We start from the raw sequence: 15801 nt of genomic DNA, 5'->3' as shown, positions 1-15801 counted from the left end.
TTAAAGTGCCTGTTTCCACACTTTAAGTAATCTAATCTAACCACCCTCTGCCCCTTAGGTCCCTTTTATATCTTTCCCCTCTCACCCTAAACCTATGCCCTCTAGTTCTGGACTCCCCCACCCCAGGGAAAAGACTTTGTCTATTTTTTCTATCAATGCCCCATATGATTTTGTAAACCTCTATAAGGTCACCCCTCAGCCTCCGATGCCCCAGGGAAAACAACCCAAGCCTGTTCAGCCTCTCCCTATAGCTCAAATCCTCCAACGCGGACAGCATCCTTGTAAATCTTTTCTGAACCCTTTCAAGTTTCACAACATTCTTCCAGTAGGAAGGAGACCAGAATTGCACGCAATATTCCAAAAGTACAGCCGCAACATGAACTCCCAACTCCTGTACTTAATACTCTGACCAATAAAGGAAAGCATACCTAATGCCTTCTTAGCTGGCCTATCTACCTGCAATTCTATTTTCAAGGGGCCATGCACTCCAAGGTCGCTTTGTTCAGCAACACTCCCTCGGACCTTACCATTAAGTGAATAAGGCCTCCTAGTTATGACAAGGGCAAGACTGTTGTTGTGTTGTGCTGGACTCCCAGAGGGTGTTCAATACCATGACATGCAATAAACCTGTGGGAAAGTGATATGTTGTGGAACAAAAGAGACGGTAGCTACATGAACATAAAATTGGCTGAAGAATAGGAAGCAGTATGGGAATAGGTAGTTTTAGGACTGGGATAAGGGTTTTAGTGGAGGTCCCCAGGGGTTGATGTGATGTTAACAGAATAAAACCTACTTAATGTATTAATTTGTGTTCACTACTTTTTCATTTGTCCTGATTTTGTACAAGTAACTTGTATCTATAATAAACGGTGATACACGACATCATCTTTTCCTGTAGATTTTTCTTTGAAGTTGAGGTCGAAGTTTGAAGCAAAGAACTCTTATTTCTCTTGAAAATATATAAATTATGCAGACCTTGCACGCAAAGAACACGTTCAAAGTTTGCAGGTGGCACAGAACTGTAAACTGTGAAGACAGAAGAGAATCACAGTCTCCAACATGTAAATTGTGATCGACTGGTTGATCATAGAGTCTCTGACAGTTCATCTCATCACCCATCTATGTTGCCTCTTTGCAATACACCCACCATCACACCTCTGCATGAATTCCACTTCCAGAAGCTGAGCAGCAAGAGAAAAATGCATGCTCTTAATAGGCTTTGCTAGCTTGTTTTATCATGTTTCAATTTGGTCCAAATGGACAATCATTGCAGTTCAAGATAAGATTGGTGGTCACGCTGGGTCTGTAGTCCTCCCAATTGAAAATAAAACTCCACAATACTGTCTGGAGAAAAAAAAAATCAAAGACAAAGAAAATTGGTCCCACCCAGGAAACTTCTGTGCATAGCTGAGGAAGTTAACTGATGACTTCATCAGGCGATTTCAGGAATTAAATGTGATGGAACAGATCATCACATAAATCTCAAATCCATTCCTTCAAATTGGCTACCAAAGTCTATCAGGTATTTGATTCACAGAGTAGTGGAGTTGGTATAGAGATAATTATAATGCAAAAAGATATTGAGCTGAAAGTCAGGTCAAGGGACATCAATAACTGGGGCCTCGCAAATGAATAAAACTACCCAATCCTGTGTTTTTAAGTGGAAGCTTACTTTGGCTCCACATACATCTGAGAGTCAGGATTGTTTCAAATGAAGATAATCAAATCCAGGTATTGCATCCGTTACACAGATAGCTATTTGACAGACTATATGTAACCAGCAGACCTAACCCAAACTTCAAGACAGGCAGATAATATGCAGTCACAGAGGTCATTGTGCTTAAAAGGGTGATAACTACCAGTGTAGAACTTCATAAAGACATTGACAAATTGGTGAAGTGAGTGGATAGGTGGTAGGAGAAGTTCAATGCAGAGAAGGAAGATGTATTATATTTTAATACAAAGAACACAGACAGTAAAAATTGAAGGGTACTGCAGGAGCACTCATTTCTGTGTGTATATACAGGAGAATACTGAGGAGAGGTTTGAAAGGTGTTTCAAAATCACCAGGGGTCTAGATATGGAGAAACTGTATTTACTCGTAAAAGGAACAAGAAACGGAAGGCATGGTTTTAAAGTACTTCGCAAATGTGAGGTGAGAAAAATCCTTTTCACAGAGTGTGTGGTCTGGGTTTGGAATATACTGTCAAAATGAGGCAAGGGCAAATTCAACTTAATCATCCAATGTCTTCTTGAATGCCTATTTAAACAGAAACAGTAGGGCTACGGGGAAAAGGCAGGAGTTTGGCATTAAGTCAAAATGCTCAGACAGCCAGTTTGATATGATAGGCTGAATGGCCTTCTATATCAAGACAGTTTTATAATTCTGTATTCAGGTTATTCATTGTCAAGTACCATGTACCCTTTTCTAGAGTGGAAAGATACATTAGAGAATGAATGTTACCCTATACCTATGCCTTGCTCATTTACTGTTTCGGGAAAATTTAGCAAAATAATGTTGGCCACATTGCACGGAGGTACAGAGCTTAAGTCCAATAAGTTAACTCCTTCTAAAGCCAGAAAGTGAAGGAGGAAACCAGGTGCGAGTCTCTTACTTCACATTAGATTTATTTACAGAATGCAATGTTACATATGTCAACTTCATCCCTAACTAACATCCAGAAGTCTCTCTTTATACCATTTCGATAAATGAACTCAATAGATGAACAAATAAGCAAATCACAAATCAACCCCTTGAAGAGGCTTTTTCAGGATATTGTAACAAAAAAATAAAATTTAGGAAAAGAAACTGATCACCTCTTAAAATATTGTTTTGGGGCTTGACAATGCACTTTAAATCCTGAGGCACTCAGCAATCGCAAAAGGCCTTAAGTATTCTGGTGGTCATAGCATTCTCCCTCTCCAGGGAGACTTAGGTTCAGAAATAACCATGTGGTAAAGAGATAACTATTCAGCTCATATGACCCACACCCATCAAACACCTGGACACCTGGACCTTTCAATTGCCACCTTAAGAGGCTTAAGTGCACTCTGACAAGGAGGTCCAAATTTCTCTTTTTGCTCTTTTATGTGTTAATTAACAAAATTTGTTTCTGGACTCTTAGCTTTCTCTCCTATGACAATGATAAGGTTGTTTTCAAAGAATGGCTAAAAGCTATTAAACTGCAAGCAGACAGTGTTCCTGAACTTGAGAATTGGGGCTATGTGGAAAAGGCAGAGGCTTGGCACTACATCAAAATGCCCAGACAGCCGGTTCAGATGATAGGCTGAATAGCCTTCTATGTCAAGATGATTCCATGATTCTGTATTAATATTATTCATTACCAAGTATGAGATGCCCTGATCTAGAGTGGAACGATACATTAGAGAATGAATGTTACCCTATACCTATCCCTTGCTCATTTACTTGTTGGGGTAAATAGCACCAAAACTTAAGAGAAAGAGAGCAGGCTGCAGACAAGTGAAAGCCAAGATCCAACAAAAATAAATAGTGATCTGAAGAACAGATGATGAGCAGAAACAGCACAGAAGATGCAGCAAGTTGCTGACAGCTGTGGCGTATGTGGATTCTTCACTGCAGTCCAGACTACCTATGGCCCAGGAATCTAAGGACCGACCTCATTGAGAGGCAACAGCAGAATGGCACAAGACAGTGACAACTTGTGGGAAAGAGCACTTTGAGGATTTCCTCATTCAAGACTCAGTCCTTGATGTGAGGACCTGACCATATTTCACAGCACACTACCGGTCACCATCTCAGCACAAGCTGAGACCAGCAGAATTCCAAATCCTGAAATTCTTATGTTGCATTAGGAAGCAAAAACATGTCAGAGATTTATAAGTGATTTACTGTAAATCTATAGTTTAGGATAAACTTATCCCCTTTGGATCAATACACCACTAGGGAAGATCTCAGCTCTTTTCTGATTTCAAGCAAAACAAAAATCTTAAAACAAGAACTGTCCATCAGAGGCAGCATAATGAAAACCCAAAACCAAAATGGGAGAACTGAAGGGAGCTAAATCAGAATATGATGGGAGAAAGGAAACATGTACACCAAGATTTCAGCTCTATTTTAAATAAACCAAACTGCAAAAGAACAAATAACATACACTAGAATAAGGTGACATCAACTAAAAATCAAAAACTAAAAAACCAAAACAAGGGAACACAAAGTGAGCTAAATCAAAATGACTTTTTGAGGCGTAGATAATGTACTGCAGACCTCTTGAGTTTTCTTATATATTTTCTAATCAACTTGTTCAAACAAGTTACTACACACTGGAGCAGGTAGGACTTGAACCCAAGCATCCTAGCTCAGAGGTAGGGATACCACCATTGCAAGACAAGAGTCATTTCCTTGTGAGTTTTAAAAATGTATATATCCAGAAGCACTACTGAATGCGTTTTTATCCACCACCAAGTCACCCATGTTAACTTCCTCCTTTATAAATAGAATTCATTTCCCCAAAAATCAGAATGATGGTGATAGCTTATGATGTAACTAATGTAAATGAAAAAAATGAACAATCAATTTAAGATGGATACTTGCCTCCTCACATGTTGGAACCTTGTTTTCTGCATCTTTAATTCCATCCCAAAGGGGTGATTCTTGTTTCCATGCCATATTTTCCAGAATCGTTTCCTCAATATGATTTAGGTGTTTCACTACCTCCCTGAAGAGACCATCCTCTGCCCTTATAAGTACTTCTATCACCTGTAAAGGAGGCAATCAACTTTAGAAATCTCATTTCAAAATATTCTTTATATAAAATCCATTAAAAGAATTTCCAGTTGCTGCCACCACATTAACATACCAGAATTTATGATAAAGCTCTTTTCCCCTAAGATGGAATAATTTCAGATAGTGCTTTCTGACAACCAGGAACAATTCAAGATTGGTGCCTCATTTTGCATTGCATTGAACAGATTTACGTTAGGGATCAGCATATGGATTGATTCAGAGTTAAAAAATGTCATTGCAAGGCACTTCCAGATTGGGAAACAGTCTGTCAAATTTATTCACAGACTAATGGGGAAATAATGGATCTCTCCTGAACAGTTTGTTTGAAAAATATAGCCTGGATTTGATTTAAACAAAATTATTAATGTCCTTGTCTTTAGGTGGAAACAAACCTGCACTCACTTTACTGGGAAGTAGTCAACATCTACAGCAGGATCACTGAATTCTCAGTGTTTTGAGGCTCAGCCACTGATATGATGACAAGTCTTTGCTTATCCTTGGCTTGAGCATCCTCTTCTGCTCCAATAAATCAAAGCGAAGGTTTCTGGCAGCCATGCTAAGAAAAGACAGAAGGGCTCTTCCTATGCCTGCCATTGTGTGTGCACCAGCACCTAAGCCCTCAAAGAGAGGCCGTAGGATCAGAGATCTGTATTGTTGGGTCCCCCAGCACTGTGTGCAGTTCGTCACATATCATCAATGCGGACCAGAGTGTGGACGTTCTATGTAACTAAAATGTGATGGGATATTATTAACTTCATTGACATCACCGGTGATCGCACCGGGCAGCATTTTCCCTGAAGACCACCCAGTAAAACTGGGAAATAGACATTTCTCACTGTTCCATCAGACTGATGATTTTGTAAGATAAATGCAGCCACTGAACATTAAACTCCCTGGCATGGTTTAGTTTTCTCCTTTAAAACTGCAGCAGCATGCATTGGGGTTTAGTGAACCACTTGTTTCTCACTGTAGCAAGCTTATCAAAGTACTGTCAGGAACTTGTGCTGATTTTAAGAGCTGCAAGAGTTGCACAGTACCTTCTCCCTAATCTTATGTGAGAATCAGGCAGTAGCCCTGCATGTTGCTCACACCAGGCATTTCAGAGAGCTGAAAAAATAAATACGGCTAGACTTACCTGACTTTAAAAGGTCAATTTAAAAAGTTTAGCACTGCATACACATTGCTGCGGGGGGGGGGGGGGGGGGGGGGGGGGGGGGGGGGGGGGGGAGTCACTGAAGGAAAATAAGGCTATCTCATTGAAAATGTTGAAACATTTTTAAAAATTGATGACGGCAAATGTGAAATAAGACTACAATGTCATTGATAATAATAACAATACAAAGTAATTACCAGCAAAATAAAGTCAGAATCTTCCTTCAAGCAACTACTCATGGAGAAGATAACCCCGTGAGGCATCATTTTAGGGTAATAATTTAAAAGGGCTCATAGAAGGTGAATTAGTATGCTCTGCATTGTTTACCTTGTAAAAGTAGTAGGGTGGAAGGTCATAGATGTCAATGATCCATGAATAGTCCCCTGGAGGTTTATACGAAAAGATAACTATTTCAAGGCAGCAAGCCAGAAGAGATCGGTGAAATATATCTTGTTCCAATATACCCTACATAGGAAACAGAATACAAAATAAAAGCTTCAAGCATTCATTTGATTAATTGATCCTTAATCATAAAACAATATCTAATAAATTTGCTAATCTGCAGTTCTAACTGGCCATCATGACAACACATGCTAATGCTTTATTTCCCATGGCCATTTGTTCACGACATTCACATTATTTTCAAGAAAAAAAACACAGGAACAAAATCAATTGTGACAAAAAAAAATCAAAACTCCTTAAAATGTGAAGTAAAATAGGATTGTAGAATAGTTATATTAGCTTAAATGCCATTCAGTTTATCGTGCGGATTCTGAACAAGAACTACTCATCTAGCGCTCCCCTGCTCTTTCTTACATTCCTTCATTTCTTTCTTCAGGTGCTTATCCAACTCCCAACTGATTCCATATGCCTCCACCCACTCCCAAGTAGTGAGGACATCCTAACCACTCACTTTGAAAAAGATACTTTTCCTTAAATTGATGCTGTTCTTTTGCCTTAAATCCAAACCTCTGGCTTTCTCCTGTCCCAGTAATGGAAACAATTTCTCCCCATCTGCACTGTTTAGACTCTTCATTATTTTGAGCACTTCCACCTCTTAACTTCCTCTTCTCTAAGGAAAACAATTCCAGCTTCTCCAATTTAAAGAGATAATTGAATCCCTGGAAAACCTTGTTGTGTATCTCTTCTGCACCTTCTATAATGACTGCCCATGCTCACTAAAGCCAGATGTCCACAATTGGACAATACACCACACTGACCCAGATAATAAAGGTTCCTTTCTTTTACCTTCTGTATCTATTTATCAAGCCCAGTATAATGTATGCTTTATTAATCACTTTTTAACTTGCCCTACCACCATCTAAGAATTAGTGCATACAAAACCCCAGGCCTCTTGTTCCTGTACCCCTTTTAAATTTTATATTTCCTCCTCATTCTTCTTATAGAAATGTAACTCTTTACATTTCACTTCATTAAACATCATGTGATTGCCCATTCCACCAGTCTATTCATGTTCCTACATTTTGAAATTACACCCTATACACCAATCTAGGTTATTCATACAGATCAAGAAAAACATTGGTCCCAAAATCAACCCCTGGAGAACATCACTGTATATCTTGCCCCAGTCTGAAAAATAACTATTTACCACTACTCTGCTTCCCATCACTTGGTCTACTTTGTATCCATTCCATCTTTTTGACTTTTATTCCATGGACTTCAACTTTTCTCACAAGCTAAATGAAAGTTTGCATATACTACATCAACTATGTCATCCTCATCAACCATGTGTAATACCTCATCAAAAACTGAGTCAAGTTAAACGTAATTTGCCTTTAATAAATATATGCTAACTTTCCTTAATCCATATTTGTAACCTGACATTCAATATATTTCGAATCCAGTGCAATGGGCTGTTTATTGGGAGCCTTGCCACTTCACCAAGGCCATTTTTAACACAAAGGAACCTATTAAACTTTCTAAACTTTAAACACTACCAAAAGCAACTTTCATGTTGTATCTTTGACTATATTCCCCCCAGTTCCAGGAAAGTCATCAGGTAGTAATGCCAACAACGATACTGAAGGATTGATGGAGAATTAATGGCATCAAACAACAAACATAGCTCAAAGGAATTCACTCCTCCATAGCCACAACTTTTAAAATTAAAGTCCTTGACAACAAGCTAAGAAAATTATGAAACCAGCAATTAAAGATTCATGTGTAATATTACAAGTACTGTGAGCGACAAGGGATAATACATGGAGAAAATGCAGATAGAAAACATTTTACCTTTGACATATTGCTAGTGCTGAGTTAATACAAATGTTACACATTTAATACAAAAGTTCAAACTAGAGTTACTCTTCTGTTACGTTCGTGCATTAAAAGTTACTGTCAATATTACAATTCACAACTTCTAAGTTTGATGTTTTTTAAAACATTTTAATTTGTACTTACAGTCAGATCTATATCTCCTAACCTCCTCTTTTCTTGCTCAATAACTGTCTCCAGGACTTTATAGTAAAGAACTTCCGCAAGTCGAAGGCGCCTGATAGTACTGTCTGTCGGCCATGGGAAATAAAGCATTAAAAACCAACCATATTAGCAGGCACACTTTTCACAACAAAAGCATTATTCATTACACTCTTTCAAAGAAACAATTTACAACCAGAGATCAGGAATAAGGAGGAGTCAATATATTATATATAGACAACTGGGATCAAGTGAATCTCTTGAAGAATATAAAAGGTGTGGGAGCATTCTTAAAACAGAAAACAGAAGAGTAAAAAGGGACAATGAGATAGCCTTTGCAGATAAAGTTTAGGAGAATATGAAGATATTCTACAAGTACATTAAGAGCAAAAAAGCAACTAGGAAGAAAATAGGACCCCTTAAAGATCAACAAGATGATCGATGTGTGCAACCACAAGAGGTGGGAGAGATACTAAACAAATGTTTTGCGTCAGTTTTTACTGTGCAGAAAGACATGGAGGCTAGGAAATTCAGGGAAATAAACACTGATGTCTTAAAAACAGTCCACATTACTGTAGAGACAGTGCTGGAGCTCTTAAAAAAACAGAGGTGGATAAATCTCCAGGAGGTGATCAAGTGTATCTCAGGGTATTGTGGGAAGTTAGGAAAGAAATTGTGGGGCCCCTACCAGAGATATTTGTATCATGTACAGCCACAAGTGAGGTATCAGAGGACTGGAAGGTGGCTAAAGTTGTGCCTTTATTTAAGGAAAGTTGTAAGGAGAAGCCTGGGAACTATAGACTGGTGAGTCTGACATCATTGGTGGGTAAGTTGTTGGAGGAGATTCTGAGGGATAGGATTGACATGTATTTAGAGAGGCAAAGATTGATTAAGGATAGTCAGCATGGCTTTGTATGTGAGTAATCATGTCTCACAAACTTGATTGAATTAATTGTAGACAAAACCAAAAGCATTGATGAGAGCAGAATGGTAGAGAGTCTAATGGACATTAGCAAAGCCTATGACAAGGTTCCACATGGTACACATGGGATTCAGAGGTTGTTAATTGGATACAAAATTGGCTTGGCAGTAGGAGACAGAGGGTGATGACGGAGAGTTGTTTTTTTGGACTGAAGGCCTGTGTATAGACCAGTGAGCCTGATATCTGTGGCAGGCAAGTTGTTGGAAGGAATCCCGAGAGACAGGATATACATGTATTTGGAAAGACAAGGACTGATTAGGGATAGTCAACATGGCTTTGTGCATGGGAAATCATGTCTCACAAACTTGATTTTTTTGAAAGGATTGATGAGGGCAGAGCGGTAGACATGGTCTATATGGACTTCAGTAAGGTGTTCAACAAGGTTCCCCACGGGAGACTGTTTAGCAAGGTTAGATCTCACGGAATACAAGGAGAACCAGCCATTTGGATACAGAACTGGCTCAAAAGGTAGAAGACAGAGGGTGATGGTGGAGGGTTGCTTTTCAGTGGAGGCCTGTGACCAGTGGAGTGCCACAATGATTGGTGTTGGATCCACTATTTTTCATCATTTATATAAATGATTTTGATGTGAGCATAACAGGTATAGTTACTTAGTTTGCAGATGTCACCAAAATTGGAGGTGTAGTGGACAGCAAAGAAGGTTACCTCAAATTACAACAGGATTTTGATCCAGATGGGCCAATGGGCTGAGAAGTGACAGATGGGCTTTAATTTAGATAAATGCAAGGTGCTGCATTTTGGGAAAGCAAATCTTAGCAGGTCACATACACTGAATGGTAAGATCTAGGGAGCATTGCTGAACAAAGAAAGCTTGGAGTGCAGGTTCATAGCTCCTGAAAGTGGAGTCACAGGTAGATAGGATAGTGAAGAAGGCGTTTGGTATGCTTTCTTTTATTGATCAGAGTATTGAGTACAGGAGTTGGGAGGTCATGTTGTGGCTGTACAGGACATTGGTTAGGACACTGTTACAATATTGTGTGCAATTCTGGTCTCCTTCCTATCGGAAAGATGTTGCAAAACTTGAAAGGATTCAGAAAAATTTACAAGGATGTTGCCAGGGTTGGAAGATTTGAGCTATAGGGAGAGGTTGAATAGGCTAGGGCTGTTTTCCCTGGAGCTTCGGAGGCTGAGGGGTGATCTTATAGAGGTTTATAAAATCATGAGGGGCATGGATAGGATAAATAGACAAAGTCTTTTCCCTGAGGTGGGGGAGTCCAGAACTAGAGGGCATAGGTTTAGGGTGAGAGGGGAAAGGTATAAAAGAGACCAAAGTGCAACTTTGTTTACACAGAGGGTGGTACGTGTATGAAATGAGCTGCCAGAGGAAGTAGTAGTACAATTGCAACATTTAAAAGGCATCTGGATGGGTATATGAATAGGAAGGGTTTGGAGGGATATGGTCCAGATGCTGGCAGGTGGGACTAGATTGGGTTGAGATATCTGGTCGGCATGGACAAGTTGGACCAAGGATCCATTTCTGTGCTGTACATCTCTATGACTCTATGACCAGCTGTGTTCTGTAGGGATCGGTGCTGGGTCCTCTGTTGATTGTTATTTATGTAAACAACTTAAATGACAATTTAGGAGGTATGGTTAGTAAGTTTGTGGATGCCACCAAACTTGCTGGCATAGTTGACAGTGAAGAAAGTTATCGATGATTACAGAGGAATCTTGACCGACTGGGCTAATGGGCTGAGAAGTGGCAGGTGGAACTTAATTTGGATAAGTGCAAGGTACTGCATTTTGGTAAAACAAACAATGCAGGATTTATACATGTAATGGTAAGACCCTAGGGAATGTTGTCAAATAGAGAGACCTAGGATGTTCAGGTACATAGTTCTTTGAAAATTGCATCATAGGTAGATAGGATGGTTAAGAAGACATTTAGCACGCTTGCCTTCACTACCCAGACCACTGAGTGTTGGAGTTGGAATGTCATGTTGAGGTTGACAGGATGTTGATGAGGCCACATTGGAGTATTGTGTATAGTTTTGGTCACTCTGCTATAGGAAGAATATTACTAAATTGGAGGGGGTTAAGAAAAGATTGACTGCGGTGTTGCTGGAATGGGAAGTTTTGAGTTATAAGGAGAAGCTGGGATTTTTTTCCAATGGAGCCTAGGAGGTTGAGGGGCGACCAGAGAGTTTTTTAAAACCATGAGGCATAGATAGGTAAATAGCAACTGTGGGCAAGGGGGGTTAATTTTAGGGTGAGAGGAGAAAGATTTAAAAGGGACCTGAAGGGCAACCTCTTTACAAAGAGCATGGTTCTCATGTGAAATGAACTGCTAGAGGAAGTGGTTGATACAGGTACAGTTAACATTTAAAAGACATTTGGATAGGTACATGAATACGAATGACTTATATGAATATAGGCCAAACACAAGCAAGTGGAACTAATTTTGTTTGGGAAATAAGGTTAGCATGAACGAGTTGGACCAAAAGAGTCTCTTTCCGTTCTGGATGACTCTAACTACAAATACTTGTGTCTTAAGGGGTAAGCAACTCAGGTCTGAGACAAGGAAAGATTTCTTCACTCAGCGAGCTCTGAAGCTGTGAAATTCTCTACCACAGAAAGATGCTGGGGCTAGTTTACTGGGGTTATTCAAGAGGGAGCAGGACTTGGCTCTTGCAACTAAAGGGATCAAGGGGTAAGGAGAGAAAGCGAGAGCGGGATAATGAAATTTCATGATCAGCCACGATCTTATTGAATGCAGGATGGTGGAGGGTCAAAGGACTAAATGGCTTACTCCTACACCTATTTTCGATGTTTCTATGTTAATAAAACCTGCTTCATTATTAGTGCCATGGAAATAGCAAGATCTGGAAAGGACTTAGGTGTGAGTTCATTCACATAGTTGATGCAACCAGCAATGCATCTGATCGAACTGAAGTAACATTTTGAGGAACATGGTGAAGTTGGGCTGAGAATGGCAGGAGATGGATTGGAACTTGCAGGCAAAGGACCCTAAATTGGAGGGAAGGGATCTTCCAAGATTGAGATGGGCTGGAGGTCATGCTGACTTCAAGATATTTGTAGAAGAAATTGACAACAGAACAATTGAATAACTGAGGCTACAGACAAGAATCATCACCTTCATGACAAATGGAATTTTCAAACAGGTTCTGACAAGAACCTCTTCCAGTCATGTCTCCAGTATTACTTTCTCAAATACAAACTTCATGTTCATTTTTGTATGGAAAAATGCATCATTCATACAAAGGTAAAGGTAAACACGCCATGGCCCTACAGGACTCACTGGACAGGGCCAACTGGTGGTGATTAACCTGAAGATCACTATGCCTCAGGAGAGGGGAGAGATTGTAAAGGAGAGCCCTTCATAGCAATATAACATAATATGACACACAAAAGAAAAATAGCTCTTTTGCATATCCAGGGAAGTAAGCATTGCTGAAAAGGCCATAATTTGTTGCCCAATATCTGATGGATGTACTTCAGTTCATGTAGTGCAGTTGGGAAAGGAGTTCTAGGATGTCGACTCAGCAACAAAACACAAGCATGATACAATTCATGATATCAAAGTGAACATCGTCACCTCTAAGTTCTGTTCTGAGCCACACACACCATCTCAACTTGGAACTACATCACTGCTCCATCAAAGTTGTTGGATCAAAATCCTGGAGCTCCCTTCCTAACAGCACTGTGGGTGATATCTACACCGCATGGATGGCACCAGTTCAGGAAGACCGCTTATTATTACCTTCTCAATGGCAATTAGGGATGGGAAACACACATTCAGTGAAAGAATTTTAAAAATATCTAAGATAGAATAATGTGTAACTTTCAGGGAAATTTGCAGCAGTTGGAAAGTGCTGCTGAAGGTGGCTTGACAAATTGTTGCAGGTGCATTTAGTAGTCAGTATACTCTGCCACTGTGGGTCAGTGGTGCAAGTATTTAAAGGTCTGAATGGTATGCCAATCAAATGAACCTTTTGTCCTGCGTGGTATCAAGCACCTTGAGTGTTGCTAAACCTGGACTCATCTGGGCAAGTGGAGAGTCATTCCTCACATTCAACTTGCACTTATGGAGTAGTAGTAGAATTTTGGAAATCAGAGGGGAGTTATTCATCATATGATACTCAGCCTCTGATCAGCTCTTGCATTTATGTGACTGGGATAATTAACTTTCTTATCATTGGTAACTCCATCATTGACCACGGATACTCATGCAGCCATTATTCCTCTTACACTTCAGTAGTGATTTTCTCAGTAACTAATAGTCTTAATTGTGTTTAACATCATTTGCACTAACCTATTGAGAAGCCAGAGTGATCCTTGGTAGACTGTGTGTAATGATGACAAAATATTTCACCCATCTCTTTGACTCTATTAAGGACAGACTGCGTGGGATCTCTGGAGCAAGACCTGACAGAAAGGTAAACATTTTGTTATGCATCTTAACAACTGTGAATAAAACTGATTTTTCCAGGGTTGGATTCCTGTGTCAGCTGAAGTGGAGATGGAGGAATGCATATTTTTCAGCCTAATAAATTACATGTGAACTAAATTGCAGAGAATCTACAGTTTTGTTAGCAGGCTGTTAATTGTGAAGTAGAATAGAGAACTTCTCTATTTTACTTAAAAAGATCACCTCACTTGTGTCTTAAAATTACAAGTGTGCAAGAAGTAAGGAAAAAAAAACAATCACCAGGTCATATAACTTAATGACAGTGTAAAATGGAGCACTGTCAATTATGTCAATTTTTCATCATGCTATTCCCTTAATTTCACGCCATGTTGCGTTTCCCTGGGAAATTCTGACAGACATGCCTGTGACAACCTTTACTGATGCTGATTTTAGTAATTCTCCAGTATCTATCTTCAAACATGACTCAAACATTTTGTCAATTTGCTGTCCTCCATCATACACTGTTGTCCAAAATCAAAATTAGCACAAATTGTTTTATGTGATATATACTGCACACATTGTCTTGACTGATGATTGCTTCATTTTTGTCTTCAGACCAGTCCACAATGTCACTGTTAGATGTATAATGTCAAGGATCTGCTCTCACTTTCTGGAAAAGTGGTTACTCTCCAATTTCTCCTGAAATATTATATCAGTTGCAAATATTATTTAGTCTTTGATAAATAATTATTAAGAATCTCTATTATGTCCTGTATTTCTGACTGGTTCACTGCTCTTTAATAGTTTTCATTAAGAATATATCTCAAGATTCCATCCTTATTCCCACTTTCTTAAGATCATAAGACCATAAGAAATAGGAGTGGAAGTAAGGCCATTCGGCCCATTGAGTCCACTCCACCATTCAATCATGGCTGATGGGCATTTCAATGCCATTTACCCACACTCTCCCCATATCCTTAATTCCTTGCGAGATTAAGAATTTATCAATATCTGCCTTGAAGACATTTAATGTCCCAGCCTCCACTGCGCTCCGTGGCAGTGAATCCCACAGGCCCATCACTCTCTGGCTGAAGAAATGTCTGTTTATTTCCATTATAAATTGGCCCACTCTAATTCTAAGGCTGTGCCCAAGAGTCCTAGTATCACTGCCTGACGGAAACTATTTCCCAGCATCCACCCAAGGTTTTGTCGTAACATCCAGCAAGTTTTCTCACCGTATCTGAACAAATCTGTGTTTTAATTACCTACCTCACTCCAACGGCATCTGTCACATCCATCCACTTTCCACCCCATCTTACCATGTACCTTTCCTAGAATAACTCACAGCTCAGCTGATATCTGCAGAAAGACTGGCATCCTTTGTGTCTATGCCATCTTTAACAGGTCACAGTGTACCCAATGAGCACTGGCATTGGAGCAGGGTAAGATGGCACCTGATTCTCCAACAGGGATCTGGAGGCTGTGGTAAAAGGGGTATTGCAAAGGAGAGGAATCCTCTTCCCAGAGGACTGGCAGAGGAGGGTCTGCCACTGGACCCTGGCACCCTTCTCCAAGGTTGCCACCTGGATCAGTGCCATCCCCAGAGTGCAAGCACCAACCAGCAAAACAAGGTGTAAAAACATGGTTAATGACCTTCTCTGTGCTGCTAGGGTAAACGCTACACTCGCTCTCTGCCACCTCACACTCACTCTATCTCTGCTAATGCATCCATCATCCATCTCCCTCCAAGGCCCAGGCTCTGCCACTCTCACTATTGTCTGCAATACCTTCTCACACTCACTCTCATGATTCCCCAACCTCTCACAAGACTAAAAAAAAGCTAAGAATAACCAATGAAGAAACAAAGACTTGTGGATGACGGAGGTCTGAGACAAAAACAAACTCAGCAGTTCGGGCAGTATCCATGGAGACAGAGCAGAGTTAATGTTTCGGGTCCAGTGACCCAGTTCTGGAAAAATTCTGAAGGGTCACTGGACCCAAAACATGAATCTGCTTTCTCTCCACAGATGCTGCCAGATGTGCTGAGTTTCTCCAACAGTTTCTATTTTTGTTTT

The 15801-nt window shown here is 39.9% G+C and overlaps 1 protein-coding gene across 3 annotated transcripts in view; it reads right to left on the bottom strand.

The window, feature by feature from the left end:
- Positions 1-15801, bottom strand: part of rbl2 (retinoblastoma-like 2 (p130)) — a 144139-nt gene that overhangs the window by 24865 nt on the left and 103473 nt on the right. For all 3 annotated transcript variants that reach the window (XM_060838134.1, XM_060838135.1, XM_060838136.1), the window contains 4 exons: positions 13631-13743; positions 8340-8443; positions 6246-6383; positions 4574-4738 (listed from right to left, as the gene is read on the bottom strand). In XM_060838134.1, coding sequence (XP_060694117.1) covers positions 4574-4738; positions 6246-6383; positions 8340-8443; positions 13631-13743 — 520 coding nt within the window. The remainder of the gene's footprint in view (positions 1-4573; positions 4739-6245; positions 6384-8339; positions 8444-13630; positions 13744-15801) is intronic.

Source organism: Hemiscyllium ocellatum, chromosome 17 (assembly GCF_020745735.1).
Source record: "Hemiscyllium ocellatum isolate sHemOce1 chromosome 17, sHemOce1.pat.X.cur, whole genome shotgun sequence".
NCBI classification, from domain to species: domain Eukaryota; kingdom Metazoa; phylum Chordata; class Chondrichthyes; order Orectolobiformes; family Hemiscylliidae; genus Hemiscyllium; species Hemiscyllium ocellatum.
This window is presented reverse-complemented; position numbering and strand designations above follow the sequence as displayed.